This window comes from Accipiter gentilis, chromosome 4 (assembly GCF_929443795.1).
Source record: "Accipiter gentilis chromosome 4, bAccGen1.1, whole genome shotgun sequence".
Taxonomy (NCBI): Eukaryota; Metazoa; Chordata; class Aves; order Accipitriformes; family Accipitridae; genus Astur; species Astur gentilis.
In genome coordinates, this window is record NC_064883.1 from 26,237,088 (window position 1) to 26,260,823 (window position 23,736).

The 23,736-nt window shown below is 35.9% G+C and overlaps 1 protein-coding gene across 1 annotated transcript in view; it reads left to right on the forward strand.

Moving 5' to 3' along the window:
* MALRD1 (MAM and LDL receptor class A domain containing 1) overlaps positions 1-23,736 on the forward strand; it is a 291,220-nt gene that overhangs the window by 98,239 nt on the left and 169,245 nt on the right. The window contains exons 21-24 of the mRNA XM_049798440.1: positions 6,901-7,057; positions 10,607-10,717; positions 11,652-11,865; positions 17,267-17,514. Of these exons, the coding sequence (XP_049654397.1) occupies positions 6,901-7,057; positions 10,607-10,717; positions 11,652-11,865; positions 17,267-17,514 (730 nt within the window). The remainder of the gene's footprint in view (positions 1-6,900; positions 7,058-10,606; positions 10,718-11,651; positions 11,866-17,266; positions 17,515-23,736) is intronic.

Genomic DNA, 23,736 nt, shown 5'->3' on the forward strand with positions numbered 1-23,736 from the left:
CATCATTTTCTACAGGCAGATGCAGTGTTGAGGGAACTGTTAGGGTTTGCTTTTTTTTTTTTTTTTTTTAATAGAAGGCTTACTCTTTCTGTATATGTCAAGAATCCTTTCTGAAATATTTCTGTATTGCTTCTATCGACCTTCCAGCAGTTTCCCACCTTAAAGCCAAATTTCAAGTAAACAGTGCTATAGACACAATGTGTACGCAGCTTCCCCATTTTACAGTTAATATATTGAAGTTACACTGGACTCTATATGGACACATGCAAAGATAAAGATTAAGCCTTCCTTGTATCTTTGCCTGTTTCCTTAGGAATACTGTAATAATAATGACTTTTGGATGCTTTATATTTCTGTTGCAAGTTTTGTTGGCAATGCTAGAAAATATGAAATGTTAGCATCTTTTAAAAGATTTTTAATATTTTTATTTTTAGACCTACTTAAATTTTTACCAGAAGTTTTGTATTGTCTGGTTTCTGACACTATAAACAAGAAATAATAGGTATCAACATAAAATGAAGCTAGCATGATGGAATGGTAAAAGTATCACAGTTTACAACCATCTTGTGTCAAATGTATAAGGAATTAAAATACCAATACTATACTCTGATGACATAGTACAAGAAAAAAATTAGGCCAATATAAATCTTTTTTCATAAATGCAGTTGTTATGAAGAAAAAGGGGAGAATTTAACTCCCTCTTAGCTAATGAAACAATAATTAAAAAATTTTCTCAGAAATCTTTTGATGAAATGTTTTCTCACTAAGAAATCCTAGTTAAACTAAAACTAAAATCTCCTGTGAATACCTTAACTTTGGCAAAACTTTTGTCAGCTGGTTTCCTATGTTCTTGCAGGAAAGCAAATAGAGAAGAGACTGATCTCCCCCAGCCCCACTATTCTGATAAAGGATGTATAAGATGTGGTAAATGGAAACTGCTACTGCCTTGTCCAATTCAAACCATCAACTTGAGCTCTGATGGCCCACATTTCCCTGATACGTCTAGTATCCCCCAGTCCTTCCCCTTTAGTCAAGAGAATGCTTCTTTTAGATGTCAGCTAGTGCCCTACTGGTTTGTTGACCACTAGTTTTGGGTTTCTCTCTGTACAGAAATCCATCTGGACTAATAGCAGGTCACTGACCTGGCAGATCCTGGACAGGTGGTGTTGGAGAGCTGAAGAATAATGCTTTAAATGCGTAATAGGTCCAACATGTCTATAGGGTTCTGATTTGCTATATAGATGCTGCACAGTATTTATGGACACATATATCCAGGAAAAATAGAAAGGAATGTGGAGCTACTGCTTTTTGAATTTCAGATCTTACTGTGGTGAGCTAATCATTGGGATGCTTATCCCTCTAAGGAAAATGAAATTTCCCTCTCTGGTTTGCCTGTTTTATTTGTTTGGTTTTGTCATTATTGCTGAAATTTGGAAGGAAATCAGACCTCTCTAATGAAATGGAGTTCTTTGTTTTCTGATCAGATTTAGTTTTCACTCTGAATGAAAAATAAAGAGTATAAGGTATTTTATAAATCTATCTAAGTGCTTAATCAAGGATTCTCAAAAAATTTGCAGAAGACACATAGATGAAGTAACACTTTAAAAACAGAGATGTCCAACAGTTAATTAAATCAGAGCTTGAACTTCCTGTATGGGAAAATTCAGCTAGTTAGTTTTTGATCCACTTAAAGACAGTAGAACAATAGACAATTACTACTGTGAAATGAGTAATTCACAGTATAAGACTTGATAACACTACCAGATTTAAGCTGGGCCTAATTTTTTGGATAAGCCTCCAAATTTTTTTAGCACACGAAATCTTTCCCTCAATACTAATTCCCATTTAGTATATTCAGTTCCCTGTGTTCTTCTGAATGCTTTGAAGGGTGAAATACAGTGAGGGTTATTTTCTGTATGCCCATTCTTTGCTAACTACATTTTAAAAGATACTTGAAATATTAAGTTATTAACAAAGTCAAGTATGGAAATGTAGCCCAGTTGCTTCTATTGAATTTTTTATATCCATTAAAGTGTTGTGAATTTCCCTCTGAAATTAATTAGGATTATTGCACTGGCACAGGAATATCTCTATATAGGGAATGCTTATAGTACAGAGGTAAAATTAATTATTTTCAAAGGGTAAATATAAAGATTTTAATGACACCTACTGTAGCTGCCAACTATGAGGTTTTCCATGGAATAATTTTCCAAATAAGCCTGAGGTCTTGCAGCTACTGGCAGGGGAGCCTGTGTGTATTCTGCTGAATTTCAGCACTTACATAAGATCTACATTGAAAGCCAGATTTATTCACTCTTACACATGTTGAACAATACCTTGTTTTACACTTGTTACCATCAACTTCTTGAGGTCTTGTTTGAAAAAAAGAAAAAAAAAAGAAGGGGAGTACTTTTATGGAATAGGAAAAAAGGAATTTAAGGAGGTGGTCAGATGATTAAATTGCACCGTGAAGAAACTACTACCTTGGCTGAAGATGATTTAAAGAACAAAGATGATGGGTGCGGAGAACAACTTCTGAACAGAGTAAGAGAGACTGATAATTTAGGTTTATGGGAAGTTTTGGAATACCTTGTGACTGTATATTACTTACTGGTTTAAATTACATGTAGGCCAGCTAAGAAGTCTTTTACTTTAAAAGCTTGACAAACTAAACAGACGATTGCATGTATGTTAACTGGCTCTGTTACAAAAGATACATCCCTAGAAGATGCAGGTCCTCTAGTATGTAAACTATATGCAGAGTGATTACTTATTACTTTTTTTCAAACTCTTCCCCCTGTAGAATGTGCATCTCCCTGTAAATTCTGTGCAGGTTGCTATACCAGACAGCTTAAAGCATTCAAGGCAGGGAGATTGCTTTGCTCTGTGAGCAAACATGGTGCAAGTTAATGTCAGCTACAGACACTAGAAGAAAGTTTTCCTTTTAAACATCATGGATAGGTCACAAGTATATCAGTCTTGTAGATCTAAGTGAAAAATTTCCATGATAGGAGTGAAGGTGAACAAGGATGCTCTACATACACTTATCCAGCGCCTTCTGAGCCTTCCATTTTCCCTTTCTTTCCCACACAACCTTAATATTCTTGTAATAACATGCTGCTACCATGTTTAATGGCTAGCACTCCATGAAGTGTATCATACAGGGGACTTTCATCTGGTTTACTAGTTTTAAATGTAACATCGTAGCAAACACTGAAACAAGGGCAAAAAAATTGCAGTGACGCCTGCCTTCTTAGGATGCACAATGGGACCAGTAGTATCTAGGTAGAGATGTGATGTTGGTCTGCCTTCAGGACCAAGATATATCTGACAGAACACGCCAAATAAGAGATGGATGTTTGAATTTCATCACAGTACTGATTGTACCCTACTACTGTTTCAAACTAATCTCACTGAGAGGCCTGGGCGTAATACGGAATACTCTGGGAAGTATGAGGTCTGTAAGTGCTATTGCTTTTCAGGGCTCTTTATCATTCTGCTTCTTACAGCACTCTTGAATGCTATTGTAAATACAGTGCTGACACTCTTGGATCACTGAAGGCATGAGTTCCCAGCAGCAGAGTACATGCTGAATTTTCAAACATTTTTTGCAGACCTTAAGAGAACTGGATATTCTTTTACCTCCAGGCAAGACTCTGGTAGAATATTCAACACCAGGGAAAAAAAAAGAATCCAAAAATTGTTACATTGAAATAACAGCTTTCTTCAGCAGAAAGGAGGGAAATAAATGAATATTCCAAATGCAGACTTGCTTGAAAGATCTGTAACTATGTAGTTTTCAAAGTTTTCAGTTATCACTTATATTACAAGCTGTTTATTAGAAGCTGTTTTAACAAAAGTGCTTTATTACTTTTTAGTTTGAGATTATTTTTACCTAATTGCCCTAAGGCTTGCATATGTATTACTCTATTTTGTGCTTAATTTCTGCAATACTTCACTTTCAAATATTTATGCTGCTGTCTCAAGGATGGTGTAAATGCATGCACTAATTATAAAGATGTCTGAATTGCCAGGATACAGTGATAAAAGAAAAGCTTCAGTGACACTTGTCTCGTCTGCTTCTGAATTAAAAAAAAAAAAAAAAAAAAAAAAGATTGTGGAAAAGATCCAGATTTCCCTGGATCATTACTCTTCCCCCTAGAATCTCACTGGACTGACTTTGGTCCCTGTTGACTTTATCAGCAGTTCTCAGTGATTTCACCTGTAATATGTCTGACCTACACTAAATGAAGGTCTGCCCCAACATGTTGTTCCTCCTTCAAAAAATATCTACTTCTATGTGGCTTAGAAAGAGAAAAAATTACTGTAAACTACTGGGCATTCCTTTTATGAGAAAGGAAGATTATAATTCTGCTGAGTAGTTATTTCTCTTTTATGGGTGGCAGTAGAAGTGTTAACTCTGATCATGACCATTAGTTTCCTGCATGTATTTGATTTCTACCTAAAGCTATGTGCATATGCAACCCAACCCCCACATTACTGATTTTTTTCTGTAAAATTCTTCATTTTTCAATTATGAACCATATGCACTTCATGTTCTCCAATGAACTTAAGAAACAATCTGCAAAATGTTATCTTTTCCTGCACAAGTACTTCATTTGACAGGATCTTTTCATACTTAATTTTAAATAAAACAAATGTATTAATAGTTTAGACCTGACAATCATCTTTCCTAGCTAAAGAGAAATTCAGGGCATAATTCACTTCTGTGCCTCTTGACATTTGCAGATATTTTACCTACAAATCCTTACCAATATCTACAAATACAATGATTCTTTCATACTTGCATGCTGGATAAGGTTCTGGGAAAACTCTGAGAAGTGTGTAATGATTACAGGGTTGAACTGTGGCTGATTAACTAGTGAAAGTGCTCCCCCCACTTCTGACACATGGAAGCGTTAAAATTGCACTTTGCCCTGCTGAAGGAAACAGCCTGGTATTTCTGTACCAAAATGTTTTATGACTATCAGAATTGTCTCTTACTTTCATCTACCAAAATATTTTCTGCAGTTTCCCTGGGCTATAGCAGTTGCCTTTTTAATCCTCTTTTTTTCCTGGTGTGACATCAGGGGAGACAGAAGCAGTACTCTACCTAACAGGCAATGAAACAGCCTGTTACAAAAATGCAAGCATTTTTGAAAGGCTGTTTTGTGTCAATGGCTATTATTACATTTTAGTTTTCCTATGAAGCAAAAATTTAATGGTCTTAAACATCAAGAAAGAGAAAGAGATGGAAAATTATTTTCATTTTAATATAGCCTTAAGATCAACCACAGGTTACAGGAAAGATAAGGAGATACTCTATGAAATTCTTTGCCTGGGCAAAAGGAAGATCAGGCTATTTGCAGTCTATCAGTCTGTCACTGGTCATATAGAAACAAGTTACTGCATACGTGATTCTAAGGATGAGTGAATTAATTGAAAGACTTCAGATCCTCAGAGGAAATTGCTGTGTGAGTACAGAGATAAAATTTTTCTGTTTCTAGCCTACTTTATATTATGTACTATAGTAGATAGCATGTGCTGTTCCTGAAGTGACTGAATATATGGTGGAATTCAGTCTCTCCTTGACCTCCAGAGTATGTGACAGGCCTTAATTAATATATGTTAAAGTATTTTGTGATTACTGAGTGCAAATTATTCTATAAAGTAAATGTAATCTATTAGTTTTGTTGTAACTTTGCAGTGATAAACCTGTATGTCATAAATTCAAACTTATTTTATGACACAGATCAGTACATGTTGAGCACAACATAGGCATTGCAATCTGAGGTAAATTGTGTCTAAACAGTGAAGATTTTTAAAAAATTTTATAAGATGTTTTAAAGAATTTTCTTACAAGATTTTAAAGAAACTTTACTAGATTATTGAAAAAAGTAGCTTATTTGTTTAATACTGCAAAGGCTGCATCAACCTGAGTTTTTACCACAGGCACCAAAGTCTTTTAGTCCTTTAGACTGCTCTAAGTATAAAAGCTTAGAGAGGGCTGGTGGGAAAAAAAAAAAAAAAAAAAAAAAAAATTCTTGAATCTGTACCATCGAAGCCCTGACTCTTCCCATTCGGCAGGACTTTCAGCCAGTGATCACGCTGTGGGCACCCTGTGTTTCTCTCGGCAGTGCTCGCTGGGCATGGTCACTGGCTTCTCACAGTTGCAGTGACACAACGTTAGGAAGCGGTTGCTCAGAGCTTAGCCAAAGAGGAAAACTGAAAAGCAAGGAGAGCCGAATACCAGGACCTTTTTTAAAAATGTAGGTCCCATCATCAGGGTTGTTAAGCCCTTGTTGGAAAGGTTCTTTCTTTGGAGAAGCACTGAGCATGTAACAGCTCCACTACAGAGAACAGAATCTTATCTTTGGTCAACAGCTGCTTTTTATTTTGTAAAGCAAGGTTTTTATGAGCCAAATCCTAGATACCAAAAAGACTAAGACTGCACTTCTGGTCTCTCTGTACACTTAGAGTCTGATGCTTACTGCAAAGCCAGCCAGACTCATCTTTCCCAGCAGCTTGGGAGAAAGAATCTCACCCAGTATCCTGGATTTTCTTCACTTCAAGCCAGGATGAAACCCTCTGAGTTCCCTGAGGAAAGAGGGTGGGGGGGAAACCCAGAGGCCCTCCAGCCTTCATCTATACGACCCTGTGGGTAAAGGCTGACTTCAGCTCTGTATTTTGTTTTGCTGATCTCTGATAGAAAAGAGTTAGTTGCCTTTTCAAGGGCTTTTTGGGATTCTGGCTACACACTGATAAACTAGAAGGCATCCAGATACCCACACAGAAGATGGTATATCTGTATAAGGAAATACTACCATTTTAACTTTAACTAGAACTTGACCACGATTAAACGTTTTGTTTTAATAAAGAAAAACCTTCTTCTCTGAACAGGTGTACTGAAGAAGGCTGGTATCTGTTTGCAGACAGCTCAAATGGAGAATTTGGTCACACAGCTGACATTGCTACCCCAGTCATCTCCCTTACAGGACCCAAATGCAAAATCATATTCTGGAACTACATGAATGGTTCAACAATAGGTTCTCTGGAGGTACGTAGATGTTCTTGTTTGGGGAGGGTTGGTTTTTTTTTTTTTTGAGGGGGTGGTGGTGGGGTGGGTGGGTTTGGTTTTTTCTGCCCAAAATTGCTGTGAGAATATTCATGTCTTGTCATTTAGATTCATTAAAGCTTAGGCTGCTCTTAAAGGAAAATGAACAATTACTAACACTCCACTGCTCTCATTATGTTATGATCTGAAGGAAGCATCGGCTCTAGTAAGCTGGGGAAAATGTAACTTTCTACAACAATCATAAATTATGACCTTTATAGACATACTGTAGCTGGAAATTCCATACAAGAAAAAGCCTCGTACTGCACAATACCCTTTGACACTGATAAGCATCAGTAGATATGTGGACATTGAGGTCTTTGACTGAATGTGGGAGCGAGCATGAAAAAAAGAAGTACTTGTATTAAAATCTGCTGTAAAATTTTGTAGAAACCACTTATTCCTCAGAAAGTTTAACATATATCCTTCAGAGGTTAATTATATTAACATAAGCACCATTGAACAATTCCTAGGACATAACAGTAACGAACTTTCTTACCCATACACTTTTCTTCACTCCAGTTAAAATAAAAGCACTTTAAAGGAAATGTAACTCATTCAGCAGCTTGTAGATGGAATGAGTCACTGCAAAGTGAATGAATAAAAGAGCAACATTGTTCTCAATTTTTTTGCTACACATCTGAGTAACTACAATGGGATTTCCCATGAATGTTACACAATAACTACAGCATCAGAAATGGATTGAAAAAAGTACTCAGGATAAGTTACCCAGTCACCTGCACAACTCACTATCAAATTAGGTGTGGCCAATGCATGTGGATTTAATTGTACAAATAAGTTCTCACTAGCTAGGTTACTCTGAATAACAAATTATAATGAAAAGTTAGCAGAATTCAGCTGTTTTGAAGATGAAATTAAAATGCATGTTAACATTAGAACTGAAATCTGAGATGTGTCCTTCACCCCATGCATGTGACTGTTAGATGTACAGAGGAAGCATGCTCTGTGTTTTCTTGATATTTTTTTCTTAAACGATTTTTTAAAATGTTGCTGAATTTCTCCCAAGCGAGTAAAGTTCTTGCTAGGCTGCTTGGCAAGTAGTCAAATTTTAATTCATCAGAGCTAGTGGGAAATCAGAGTATAAAGATGGCTTGTTCTCAGTTTTAAGACTCAGGCCAGATAAATTTGCTTTGAGACTTCTTTGCATTTACTCTGGAGTCCAGGACTTCTTTACAGTGTAGGAACCCATGTTAGTTGGAATCAGTCCACAGAGTGTTTTGTAGAATTTAACAACAAATTCTATGGAGCCATGACTAGTATTACCACTACAAAAGGCAAATATATAGACTTTTTTTTTTCTCAGTTTCAACACAGGAGACTACAATTTCCCTCTATTCCTTAACTGATTCCCCCCCCCCACCCCCACCCTCCATAACTTAATTGATTTTAAGATGTACCAAAGGAAAATCACAAAAGGTTTGCATTTTAAACATTGTAAATTATTACCTGGTTTCAAATGCTTAATTAAGTGATTAATAACGAATGGAAGAATAACTCAGAATATAAAGTTATTTAGGTAATTTCTTATTATTTTCTTCTAAAGGTTCTAAGTATTATATGAATGTGAATCTTTTCTTTGCTTAAAAATCAATAAAGGCCTTCTATCCATCTCTTCTCCCAAATCTACCACATTTTTATTTAATTCACAAGTTTGCATTTTTGCATGCTAGTCTGCATCCATGCTGTCAATGTCATGTACGACATGCTGAAGACTTTCCTGCTGTTTGCATGAATGGCTGTCTTCCTATGTTTCTGTGACTTTCTTAAACATTAATTATCTGTCACCTTATTGTGCAACCTAGGTTTGAATATTTGTTGGAACCATTTTTGTCTGTTTTTTGCCCTCTGACTTGGCATGGTTAACTCTAGTAAAGTATTAGATGTGCTTCTTCAATAACTTGCAATGTAATTGAAATGCATAGGACTTCAAAGTGCATTAGGGTACAGGGAAGCCTTGGATTTTAATAACACATAAATTTATGGCCATATTTAACTTTAAAATTATAACCTTCAGCATGATATGATAGAAAATATGAATTTCTGATTAAGGATTTGGATTTATAATTTAGTAAGTAATTACAGTGCATGTAAAAACATGTGTGTATGTGTCTGTATAGTCACACACATGTATATTCATATAAATATATAGTTTGTACTTGAGTGTAAGAAAAACCTTTTCTTATTCAGCACCCTTTATTCTCTCAAATAATATCTGTAATCCCCTTTTCTCTCCAATTTTTTTTCTCTATTAAAATTCATGTCTTCTGCAGGTAGCTGTTCTTGTCTATAAAGTCAGGTGTCACTTTGTTTTTCTATTCAATTTAATATATTACATCTGTTTCTTTTGCTCCCCTGGAATGGAAGCTCTTCGGTGTGAGGATCTGTTGTTTGCTTGGAAGAACTTACCTGTTATGCAATATCATATACACTCATGGGACTGCATAAATTTTCAAAAGCCCTTTATTTTCGTTAAGATGAAAAATGCCTGGGATGCCCTAAGAAGATTACACATGGTAGCAATAAATCCTTGAGAGCAGAAGTGATTCAGGCAACTAGCGAACTGATGTTTAGCTCTGTGAGTACTGGCTGGAGACACAGCTTGACACAGTTCATCAAACACCCATCTTGTTATCGTCAACTCAGTTGAATTTGGATGCCTAAGAGGCTGGAGCAAAGCATATTTAGGACTTTGTGCTCATGTCGAAAAGGGTCAGCTTTCCCCAAGTCAATGACTGTTTGCAGGGGTAAGGGTGTTTATGAGTCTTCCATTGCCAAACAGATGAAATTTGGTCTTTAGAAGAAAAGAACAAATTTTTATTTGTAGAAGAAAAAAACATTTCATAAGAATCAGGACAAGAAAGTCTATCGCAGAATTGAGCAATCTAATGGATGCATGAATACTTTTTTCAGCAACTCTTTCTGTTAATGCTATTTCCATGTTTTACAAATGGATCCCGATCCATTAATGAGCAATTTTTATTTGCAGCTAGCCACTCTGGATAAATTAATGGGATAAGTTAGACCAGATAAGGCTCTGGACTGAGTATGTTTATGAGGATATCAGAAAATCTTAAAGCATTATTTTCTAAGAATAGCCATTTACACTGGCAAATCCTTTTGTTGTCAGATAGGACTTTAGGAAAAGATTCTTCGCTGAGAGGGTGGTCAGCCACTGGAATAGGTGGTCATGGCACCAAACCTGTCAGAGTTGAAAGAGCATCTGGACGACGCTCTTAGTCATATGGTTTAGTTTTAGGTAGTCCTGCGAGGAGCAGGGAGTCGGACTCGGTGATCCTTTTGGGTCCTTTCCAACTCCAGATATTCTATGATTTCTATGACTCTATGATATTTAGTGGTGGTATAGAGATAAGTTGTACAAGATACTCTTGAACTCTTATATACACTTAAGGGACCTAAAGTGAGTTGGTAATGGAAAGATTTTTTTGTGACCTAAAATTCTTTCCTTTTTAGGTACTCTGTAAAACCAGTAATAGGACTTCTAAACTGTGGACTCAAAGTGGCAGTCAAGGTCCCCAGTGGAACAGAGCAGAAGTGTTCTTAGGAATTCGTTCAAATTTTCAGGTGTGTACTCCTATGTTATGTGCTTCCTAGACAGCTGGTTTTAGGTACTTTTACAGTATGCGTTCTTTACCTCCTCATTTCCATTTTTGCCCTGTACATATACTGTACCTTCCCTTCTGAATAACAAAAGTCATCTTTTTGCTGTCTGATTGGTTATCTCAGCTGGACGCAAGTTTCTGGAGATTTCTCACTCCCCTTCGGTCTCAGACTATCCATTTTTAAGACAAAGAATCCCTTCTATCCTTGAATCCAACTCAGGTTAAACTATTCCACTTCCTTCTACTTAGTGTTTAGTACTTTTACAACTGTTTTTTGAAAAAGAATCTTGAGCATGATGCTGAGCTTTGATGATCTTTGATGATCTTGAGCTGTGAAATATGAGCGGATTCCTAAGCCTCTTAGAGATACTTAGTCATGGGTATGCCATGCTTAGTTGCCTCCTTATTAAAAAAATAAATAAAAAATAGAGCCAGGAACATATTTAAAAATGTGTTACATTTCCTGGTACTTCTGTCTTGGTGGGCTTTTAATGAAACTAACATTCTTTTTACATTCATGGGAATAACTGATGAATGACTCAGAGTAGTCTTTTTCGTGTTTACTTTGCAGAAGTAGGTGGAACTCTTGCTATTAATTCAGGACGAGTGGGGACTAGTATCTGTTTGTGTTGCTCATTTCCTTTCTTTCTTTCTTTCTTTCTTTTTTTTTTTGGTGCTTGGTTGATGTTAGAAGATGGTCCTTCAGTAACTATAGTGACATCTGTACAAGCAGTAGTAAAACTTTCATAGGACTGTGCTTTAACAGCAAGAACCGACCACTTCATATTTCCAGATTTGCAAGGACCATCATAGTCTGTGTGCTACTCATGTTGCATGTATAAGCTTTTATATATCTTAACAGTGTCTTACTGTAATAGCTCTGCAATTTTTATTAGGTTGTTTTCAGGGCAAAACATGGTGTCAGTTACATGGGAGACGTGGCAATGGATGATATTACCTTTGAAGATTGCTCCCCTTTGGTCATCCCAGGCAGACCTTGCACATCAGAGGAATTCACATGTGCCAACAAGTATTGCATCCCAAAGGATAGTCTGTGTGATTTTGTAAATGACTGTGCAGATAACTCAGATGAGAGCCCTGCTATTTGCAGTAAGTATGATAGATTTTTTAATATAATTATCATAAATAACTGTCCCTGCTGTGAATTGTTATTACTTCAATACCTTTGGCAGCTCATCAACTAAGAAAGCAAACAAGAAAGTAATAATTTAATTCTATTCCTTAGCTTTTAAGTATGTTTAAATTACTATTATTTAATTTGAAATCATATGATAGCAAATAAAAAAAAGCTGTTAGTGAATTTCTTAAAATAATTCAGAAAGCAGCTGTCTTTAAAACTAGAATAAAAATCTCCTGCTTTCCATATGAAAAGAATGTATTAAACCTGAAAAAAATACTTCAAGCGTAATGCCTTTGGGATATGAGGGACCTACCTCCTTTGATATTTCAAGGATTGTCAGGTCTCTTAGCAAATAATTTAAATCTGAATACTGTACAATTTTGGTTTTATAAGACATATCAAGAAACATCATCTGTAGTATCGCATTCAAAGAATGATGTTTCATATCAAATGGGTTCTCCTCTGGAGAAACGGTTCACAATATATAGCACTAAGACTTTATTTTTTCTAGTACAATTGTGGGAATTGCTCACACAATCAAATCTGCATTGTTTGGTACTGTGTGAATAGTTGCCTCATTTTTATTGAGATTATGAATACAGTTTATCAAATTCTCAGTGAATACAATTCTATGAAGCAAAAGTATGCTGATAGCCTACTAAGTTAAGGTACATGGTAAAGGGACCATGTTTTGCAAATTATTTTCATACTATTAAACTTCTCAGTAATTTCCAAACCAGGAATAGCATGTCACTAAACTACACGGGGACCTATTCAGATCTTCTGCAACTAAAAATGAGGAGTATATCAAGCTGGAATTACTCTGTTGAAAAAGATTGTCATATTTTGGCTTTTATTTTCTGAAATAGTTAAAAGCTCTTTACCCATGACTTTTCTGAGTTTTCTGGATTGTCTGTGTTTCCCATGAAGCATCATCAGCCGAGTAAAGACAGAAGCATTAGGGGCAAGATGGTTCAAGCAGACTGATAGGATTTAGTTTGGCAACTCTCTAAAATAAGTATTTCATTCTGATTCCCCATTGGTAAAGAGATGAACTGAAACAGTCCCACAAAGAAAATGTTTTCCTGTAAATGGCTTTTTTTACTTATTGTTTTTAAGTTGAAAAAAAAGTAAAAAATTATTAAAAAAGAAAAAATAAGAAAAGAACTTTCCTGACTGCATTTTAAGACGAAGCTTTACAATGAAGTATTATGGAGCCTTAAGAGCACTGGGGTCATTACTGGGGTGAAACTTCTCTATCAGCACGGATTTTGCCTCAGATAAAAGATTAATCCCATTTCATAGTGTCTAATTGTGCTACAAAATGCTTAGTGACCAATTATGACTTTCTTTGTTAGGTCTGGGAGTGCTTTATTTAATAGCATTTTCAATAATGGTGTCAGGATTAATTTTTGCTTTCCTTTTTTTTCATTTTATTTTTCAGTTTTGAAAAAGGTATGGTGCTTAAATTTTTACTGTGTGCTGGAGAATTTGGGGTTTCTTTTATTGGTGCTGCCTCTGCCATAGAAATACATAATATAGCACTTGCTGAAAATATACTTAACAGAAAAATGCTAGTTCCATTTTCCCAGCTTTTTTCATCAAGCAGGCTGCCTCCAAAGAGAACATAATGATAGGAAGCATGTATTTCCACTCTTTGTGAAGTTTTTTCCGTTCCTTGCAGCCATCAGAGAAGAAGTTGTTTCCTCACTGCTGAACCATAGAACGGTAGCTTGAAAACCTCAAACTCAGAAGCCTGGGGAAAGCTTTAGTAGTGCAAAGCATGATAGATCAAAGCACAGGAAACAAGAAATGGGCAGTTTTGCCCAGGCATGGCAATTGTGTTTAAAAGACATGAAAACTGTGCAGCTCCAAAGTACCTTTTAGCAGTAGGCCTTCCAGGATCGCTAGCTCTACCTGTGGGTGTGGTTTGCTATGTGCACAGAGTCATCATATCTTAGTTAATGAAATCTTTCGCACCTTGTTGAAAGAAACTAGTCCCTAATCTCTCCTGAAACTTCAGAATGTTAATAGGACTTTATCACAGGATGATACTCACCCAGTCTAATTAGCAATGTCTAGACAAAGCCAGTGCTGCTGAGATGTAAGCTATGCCTCATAAAGCTGTTAAATTACTAAGGAGAGATCTGTGTCTTGGTCTTGTTTGCTTTGTAGAGGGCTCTTTTTAGCTAGTTGCATGACATCAGTGCCATAAAACAAGTCAAGTATACATTTTAACAGATATACTGATTCATTAAATGTTTAGAAATTATTCCATGAGATACTGAATGAGTGATCCATGCTCGTAGTTTTCTTTAAGCAAATCACTAGTACAATTTTCTTACTACAAGTATATGAGAACAAAATAAACCACAATAGTGCTGGAGAGGTAGTGGCTGGTAGCGCTCCTTCAACCTTGTTCAGAAACTGCTGAGGTTTGCTTTATGCTGCTTGAGGTTAGCAGTGTATCAGAGGAAGGTCTCTGAGGCAGCTCTGGTTAGATTGAGTTGAGTATGCCTCCTTGAGGTAGGACAATGGTGTTTTATGAGATCTAGTGAATTAGTTTTTGTGAAAAATGCTGTAGGGCAGTAGTGTTTTTCCAGTCTGAAATGTGGATTAGTGCCAATGCAGGTGGCTGTACTTGGTAGATGTTTGGTTTTGTCTGAGCTTAATTAATGTTTGGTTTAGCTCATCAGTGTGCTTCTGAAGAAAATCTCTCAGTTATTCCTATTTATTGCAATCTGGTTTGCATTGTCGAGTGTGCTCAAGAATATGTACTAGGCTCCTTTCGTTAGAAAATGGAAAGATGAGCTCCAGGAGGGCATCAAATGTATTCTAACCACTAGTGGTCATTCAGCCCATGGGACCAGTCTATGCCCCCTCAGTCATCTTTCCTCTGCCACCCCCTTAAAAGTCATCAGGTCGTCAGGATCAGGTGTTTTGCTCTACAGAGCTGCTCCTATAGCTCTGTATTCTTGTTCATCTAGGCATGGCTGTTGGGAATAATATGACATAAAATAGTTTAAATTTTGCTCCATTTAATAACTTAGTTTATTACGAAAAGATTCATTAGATCTTTTGTGATCAGTGCAATACAATTCACATACTTACTGTTAAGTGTTTTTCTTAAATTATTAGGTTCTCATCCAGTAGACTAATTCCACTCCACAGAAAAAAGGTTTAGCTTTGCTTCTGTACTTCATTACCAAGAAGAGTTCATAGAATCATAGAATGCTTTGGGTTGGGAGGGACCTTAAAGAACACCTAGTTCCAACCCCCCTGCCATGGGCAGGGGCACCTTCCACTAGACCAGGTTGCTCAAAGCCCCATCCAACCTGGCCTTGAACACTTCCAGGGATGGGGCATCCACAACTTTGCTGAACAACCTGTTCCAGTGCCTCACCACCCTCACAGGGAAGTTCTTCATAGAAGTGTCTACTACCAAAGATTTAATACACAAGTGCACAGTCATCTTCTGTAACTTGAGTTTCTAAGCAGGCTACCTAAGTTCTCTTTTTCATCAGTGGAGTGACCCACTTCCAGGCTGAAGTTTTTGTAATTAAAAATCGGTTGTTTGAGTCAGAGTGGATAAATTGTCTTATAGATATGAGTATTTTTCTTTGTTGACTATAGAGATCCTACAAGGACATCTAAATTTAGATTAGGTAACATGCAATAATTAGGAGGGATGTTCACTGCTCATGCCTTAAGGTCTTGATTCTTGAAAACAGGCCTTTAAAATAAAATGGTCAGTTGCATGCACAAATTTTCTTGACTTAAGATGGAATTTGTAAGTAACTGAAGGAATTTCTTTAACTAGGATCCTGAAATATCAAGTAACTAAATGGTCATATGGTAAAAGATGAGGAGTGACAAATTTTATGGGCAGTGGCATTCAGCTGAGGTAAACTACAGTCTTTGTTTTGCACAAATGATAATTGTATCATTTATAAACATCAGATTTGGGGTCTTTTTAATTGTCATTTCACATGGCATCATATTTGCAGACAAAGGTAGAAGGCAGTGAAGCTATTTTTGCTAAGTAGTCCATATTTTTAAGAAAAAGTTTCTAGCTTCTTTTTCACCCTTATGACCTCCACAAAGAAAAATACAAGGATCAAATCTTTCATCTGATTTCAGCCTGCAGTTTTAGAGGTAGCTGTCTGTACTGTTTTGGTCCATGTGTAGACTCCATGAATTTTAGCTCCTTGGCCTCATTACTGAGGCTTCTGACTAGCTGCCAATTAAATAAAGCTACTTTTAAGCAGCTGAACTTTATCAGACCCCAGAAGAGGCTCAGGTTCTGTTTACATTTTATGAGAGCTTTTGTCATTTCTTATATTGTCAGACCAAATGATCCATACAGTTTCCAAATTTATCTTCAAAGCACTTTCTTTTCCAGCAATAACAGTAAGAATATTCAGGGCACAGTCAAAAGTCTCTTGAAGGCTCTGCTGAAATTCCAGCTTATTTCAGCAAGTTTAGTGTTACTTGGTAATCATTATAATGAAGTTATAGACGCATAGAAGAAAAAATATACACAGCTTAAACTTCTGAAGTGGTGCAATTGACTTAACCTTAATTTATGTGGACAGTTGACTCAACATGCTGGCTATTTTGACATTCAGGATTGGAAAATAGGTAAAGACCATGCATGTTGTTTCATATAAAAATCAAGCAAAATTATGACAACTTTCTCTTTTTCTAGACATTAAATACAATTTAAGGAGAACTGTAAATAATCATCTATGTTCGTATATTGGCTAAGAAAATACATATGTGAACTCTTCTGGAAACAAGCAAAAGTAAACTAACTATGGGCGTGATTCAGCTCAAAGTTAGCACACCTACCTTTATGTTTTACCTGCACGTGTCTGTATGGAGGCTGTTTCTTTGTGGGGCTCAATACATTCATTCGGCTGGGTTTCTGTTCCCTAAATATAGGCATTTGTTGTCATTGTCACCTGACTTTAACATGTTCCTCCAAGAAGAGGCTAGTTTTCTGCAGGTGTCTTGGATGCCCTATGGAGGGCACCAATTGACCTCTGCCTGTAAGGCCCTAAAGAGCTATTCAGCTTGACATAAAATAGGTTGCTATATTTGGTTACTTTTATACCAAGGACTTCTGACTATAATAATGAGAGCACAGAGACCTACCTCATATATATGCAGTTTTATCCTATCCTATTATTATATCCTAGAACATTAAAAATGCTCTGTTTAATAAGATACATGGATATTATTTTTTTATATTGAAGCTTTTTTTTTTTTTTTAATGGATTTGAGTACTACATTGCAGTACATGTACCTAATTAACTTCTTGGAAAAAAAAAAAAAATGTCTTTTCATGTGTGTGTAAATGTCTTTCAGGTACATCTATTGGGCATTGCAATTTTGAGTTTGATCTTTGTGAATGGAAGCAAGATGAAAACGATGATTTTGACTGGAACCTCAGAACTAGCAGTACTACAAAAATGGGCACTGGACCAGCTACTGATCATACATTGCAAGAGCCATCTGGGCATTATATTTTTATAAAGAGTTCATTTCTTCAGCTACCAGGACAGAAAGCTAGGATTTCTAGTCCTCTCCTAAGCAGAAGAAATAAAAACTGCAAGGTATGTGGGGGTGTGGTACTAGCAGGAATGCAGAATTTGATTTCTAGATTGCACCAAGATAATACTCCTAAAATAAATAAATATGATCACTGAAATATTTCTTGAGAAAAAACAAGCATGTTGTTGAAGAGTCAGGGCACGATCTTATTTCCCTGAAATCATAAGAAAACATGTATCGTGTTGTGGGAGAAGAATGAGTTCTGTAAGTAAATAAGTACTCTGGGAGATTCAGATAAAGTTGACAGTGAATGCAGTGTCTGATTTAGAATAAGTCTTATGCAACACTCACCCTAAGTAGCATACAACTATGTAATGTTTTGTGTTTTTATAGAGAAAATGTGTATAAATACAGTAACAATTGCCCTGGAAAGATTACAACTGCAAACAGAAGGAAGCATGACAGAATGCTTTGTCACTGGCTCTCCTCTAGAGAATGGAGAAAAATCAGCCTTCATTTTCCAAAACACTACAGCACATTGTAGTGAGTTGAGCTTGATCATTTCTTTGCAAACCTGGATTTAAAAGTTTTCTAGCTTTGATATACCTTTTAGATATACTTTTTTACTAAAATAGTAACTTGTAGTTTCATAAGACATCTTTCAGGACATATCTATCAGAATCTGCTGCAGGAACAACATGCTGAAAAAGTGAATTTTCCAGAAAGTTGAACTATGCACTACTTTGAAATGGTATTTTTCCAAATTTTCATAGTCTTTAAGTGTCAAGGCAAAAATGAGTGGTATCTCTGTGTCTAACGTCAGTGTCAAACACAAAATGGAAGTTTAAACATTGATAGCTGCCAGTAATTCTAATTACTGATAAAACTGGTAATAATTTAAAAATAGTAGTTAGAAATAGAGCTAAAGAAATATCTCTCTGTATTATTTACCTGGAGATGAATAGTGTGCATAAATGGAGCTGCTGTGGGAGGGGCAGTGGTACTTTTAGCCTTTGGAAAATTAGCAAAAGAAAATTTATAAAGACTTTAGAAAATTAACAAGGCAGGAGTGACTTAACATTTTTTGGGGTAAATTTGGGAATGGATTTCCAGAATTGAAGAAGTGAAGAAGAATTTTTTCTGGAAGAAAAAAAAAAAAAAAGACCTGCTGTCACACCCTAAAGTTGGAGCGACTCAGGTTCATGGATTTCCTTTGTCAGAATTAAGGTGAAGTGACACCAGGGGAGTTCAAACAACAATCAACATTTATTCAAACTAGGTAACCTTGCTCAAGTACATGTGAACTTATCAATATAAACTTTGCAACATGTCATTAAGCTGCTGTTTGAAAAGAGAAGGGAGGTGTAGAAAAAGAAATGGAAAAAGGAACAAGAAACTGGGTCAGAAGGAGAGCTCTCCTGTTGAGTCACAAAGTTCAGAGCAGACCCCCTTGCATTCTGGACTCCTTCTCAAAGAGGAGCCCAGGGGCAGCTAAATCCACTCCCAGTCTCAGACTTGGTCAACAGTTTATGTTTAAAAGGCTGAGTTGTAGGGACTGTGGAAAAGAAAGAAGAAAAAGAGGGAGGGAGAGAGAGACAAAGAAAGAAAGAGAAGAAAAGGGTTTCACCAGTCCTGGGTCCAGCGTTGGTCCAGCCAGTGTAGAGATCCAGTTCCAGAAGGCATGTGCTGAGAACTCATTCTCCCTTCTTTTATAGTGCGTTAGTCGATGGTCTCGACACGCGCAGTCCCATTCCCAGGGTTCTCTGGAATTGGTCAGTGAGCTTTGGGGGTTTCATTGGGGAGTTGCCTCTCTTTTTCTGCTGGCATGACTGCTTAAGATAGAAGCGCAGTCCCATCCTCCGTGGGGCCCCCTCCTCCAGGCACGTACATACGCTGTGCTCCTTCTCCTGGTCACTTAAGATAAGGAATTACAGCTTTGGAGAAGTGCGGTCCCACCCTCCGTGGGGCCCTCTCCTCCGGCCACATTGTCCTGTTCACAAAACTCCAACGTTTTTACAGAGGCCATTTTCTCCACTGAAGTTCTCTAATGAATGTTTGAGACATTGACTATAATTTGTCAGACTATCACACCTCGTCAAGACAAAAACGATGTATTAGTATATGAAGTTATTTCAACATTTGATTTGAGCAATGAATTAATCTCTCAAATAGTTAATTAAGACCCAGAACTTCATCCTAACAGATCAGACAGTCCCTAAGACTGTTTTACTCCATTCTGTGAGTTATTAGAGTTGACAGGAAGTATGAAAAAATGTAAAGTGGTCTAAGTCATATGCCAGCCTAGAATCTAGGGTAAAGAATTTTGGAACTATTGTGAATAAAAAGAACATTCAAGCTATTTTGCTAATTATTTTGCTATTAACATACGAAGATCTGTTTAACTTGGCAACAGGAATGTTTGTTGGCTATCTAACTCTACGCAGTTAAATAAGCTCAAGAGCTCTCTAATGATCTGACCATAAATTAACCACTTTGCTCTCCAGCATTTGGAGCATCTCCAGTACTGATGCCACACTTGGAATTCTTACTCCATCAGTTTGTTGCAGATACTGGTCCAGTAACTTGTCTGACAGATTGTGTCAGTCTCTTTATATTTATGGAAGTTGTAAAACTTTATTGAGTTTCTGCCTGTAAAATAGCGTATATAGTAATTTTACATTAGATTTTTGTCCTCAGTAGTCTCATTTTGCAAGTTCACCTTTATGCATACATCTATCTAATAACTCACTCTCTCAAGACGATAATGTTGGTGAAGAGGAGTCATTTATTAAAAAGCCTTTGAATTGAACTGATTGTGTGATCACCGCACTATGCTCATCAAATGAAGATTGCCTTAAACTGAAATAATACTAAACAGTTTTACTGTATATGCAGATGACACCTCTGTTCAAAATGTCCAGTCATTTGCCTCTAGTTCCATTTATCTCATACTCGCTACTCATGAAGAAAATCAAACCTGTAAAGAGTTTGTCTGAAACTTGGAAAGAGTTCTGCTTATGCTTGAGATTTCTAAGCAGTTCATTCAACTGAAATTCTTCTGGCTGTTTGAAAACTTCCAAAATTTTTTATAGATAAGAAAATCAGGAAGTATTAGACATAAATGGCTGGATTTTATGATCCAAACAAAGCTTGACTAATTTCAATACGTCAGTAGCAAAACTTAATCTAGCCATTATAAAATATCTTCAAAATTTGAGCCATGTCTGTTCTTTTCTAAGTTAATTTTCTCTATTGCCTAATATATATATATATATATATATAAAAGTCTGCTCACATGAGCTTGGAGATGTTTGGTTCTTCCTTTAGCATCATATTTGAAAACATCTTTTTCTCAACCTTATCTGGTTTTATGCTTTAAAAATAACTTTTCCAATATTTAACTTCTATCTATGAAGAGTAAACCATATACGTAAAGAAATACAGAATAACTGAGAATGACAGGTTCACAACTGAATATTTATGACATATCACACATTAAATGTAATGAAATGCTTGAAACATAACTATTGGAAACTATTACTTTTGTCACGCTGAAAGTTATTTACAAAAAACACTGGGTCTATGCACCTTTTTCAGACAAAACTTCTACATCTATGATATGGCTTGAAACAGTCAGTCATATTTATGACATTTTATAGTGCTTTTTGAAGGTTCTGACCAATTCTGAAACTTTCATTTAGGCAACTGACCAAGAGAAGCAAAACTTCTGGTAAAGGAAATTGTATGAATGAAAAAGTTATTTCAAGACCCAGACCTTCACCTTAGCAGATCAGACAGTACCTTAAAGTATTTTTCTCTTTCCTATGAGTTATTAGAGAAGCAAATGCTGCATCATATATTACAACAGACTTAGTTTGGGATCCTAGGCCCATTCAGATCAATGGAAAATATACATTTAGATCAGTGAGACAAGGGTTTTATGCGGAGAAAACAAATTACATCAGCAAGTATAAAGGGACATACATGAAAAAAAGTGGTTTGTTTGTATACAAGACTTTCACAAACCAAGCTGCATATTAAAGAGAATAGAGGTCCAAGGGAAACTGTCTAAGTAGAAAGAGACACCATGCTAAAAGAAATCTGGGAAAGAACAGGGAGAATTCTGCATAAAGGCATCAGTGATTAATTATACTATCTGGAAAAGTCAACCCATAAGAAAACCAGGAAATCTATATATGCTATTGTGGAATAATAAAGAAATTCTGTTAAAAATACTTTAAAAAAACCCTTAAACACCTGATTTGGATTAGTATTCACTGCAGGACATTGTGTAGAGATACCAACCTGAGGGCTGCTCCTTAGAACCAATGTTGAAGCAACATTGGTGCAGACTACGGTGCCAAAAGAGATGGTGGTGGAACAAAGCCTTAAATTTAGTTGTAATAAGTAACCAAAAACATATGGCTTACATTGTGATTCTGAGAGAATTTAAGAATGAAATCAAAGAATTTTAATAAAAAATATGAAAGATGTCACTAACATCAGCAATTCCTTTATGGTATGTATGGTAGAAAGTGTGTGTGTGGCGGGGCTGTTTGTTTGCTTTTCCAAGAATTGTATTTTCTGTATATTTTAGTAAACTTTCCAAATTTATTTCAGTATCAGAAAACTAGTTACAAACAGAAACAGTTATAATTCTTTTAGTTTTCAAAAATCTGTGCTAAATTCTTCAGGACAGACCTGAAAAGATTAAGTAGCCAAGTAATGAATGAAAAATCCAGAGAACCTTGGAGAACTAAGATTAGAGAGCTAGCCTATGTTCTGATGCAAAGCAAATTAAGTATGGGAATGAATATTTCACATGCATTATAATTCAAACCTGAGTAATGTGGGGCCTCAGCCCTGAAGGGACTTGGATACATGCTTAAAATTAAATTTGTGCATAGCTGTTATCAGGATGACATTACTACTATATGATATATCTAGAAATGATGTAATGGAACAGAAGACCAGTATGTTGACTCCAATATATAAAACTATTCAGTGTAATTGAGATAAGGGTATTGCAAGTAAGTGTGAAGTCCAGAAAGTAATGTTGGGGCCTGGGGAGAGCGGGATATGAATTCAATGATCATTAAAAAAAAGACAAACATACAAAATAATGTCTGGTAGTTTTGCAAAGAACTGTAGCTAATCAGGAGCAGTGTGGTGGGAAGTTCTATGAAAATATCTGCTCAGAACTTAATGACAGAAAATCAAACAAAATTCAGCAATAGTAAAAAGAAATAGAGATCAATCCTAAAAATGTGAAAATCATTATATAGTTTAAAGATATACACAATATTTGAATAGACAAACCTCATTTAAAGAAGTATTTTAAGAGAAACAGAGTAGTTGCAGGAAAGGAAATGGGTAGGTGAGTAGAAATATTTCCCTACAAGAAAACTGACTTATAAAAGTTATATTTAACTACTTCATTCCACAGGAAACATTTTGAAAGTGAATGCAATTAAACTTTCAAAACAATTATAACACAAACCCTTGGTGGCTTCGCTAATCAATAATCAGAGAAAATCAATTAAATAGAAATGTGGGAGGTTTTTTGTAAAAAAAATTAGTATATTTATGCAAAGCAATAGGCTGCAGGAGCCTATGAATTCCTATAGCACCAGGTAACACAAAGGGACGTGACTTTACATTTACATGGGTATCATAATATTCTCTATTACATTTTTTATAGTCATAATAAATAAGATAGAGTTTTCATTCTTTAGGGCTTGTGCTATGCATTAAACTAGGATGAAATTTGAGCTATAGACATGTTCTTGCATATGATAGCATGAATTACCTTCTTTCAGGTTCCTGCATCAATCTTGGAGATATTCTGATCTTTGTCAGAAACAAGATATTGAACTAGATTAAGTATTAATTTGCCTAAATACAAGTATTCCTTTGTTGTTCTTGAACTGAAAATAACTGAGAGAGCAGTTAATGGTGATGACTCTTCATGGTGATTTTTTTTTGTGTGTGTGGGGGGGGGTTGTTTGTTTGTTTGTTTGTTTTATGTTCTGTATGTACTTGATCTTACTTTTCTACTTCATAATTTATTTCCCCCATTTTTACTAAAAAAAACCCAAACAACACCACCAACAAAAACCCACAAAAAATCAGAGTTTTCTAATGCAAGGGCCTCTTATGTTTTATTTTAGCTATTGTTTTACATTTCTGCAGTCCAGGTAGAAGTTTTGCTCCCATATTAGAGAAGACTATTTTCTAATTACATACTCTATAATCTAGCACAAACACATTTATAACCAGAAAAG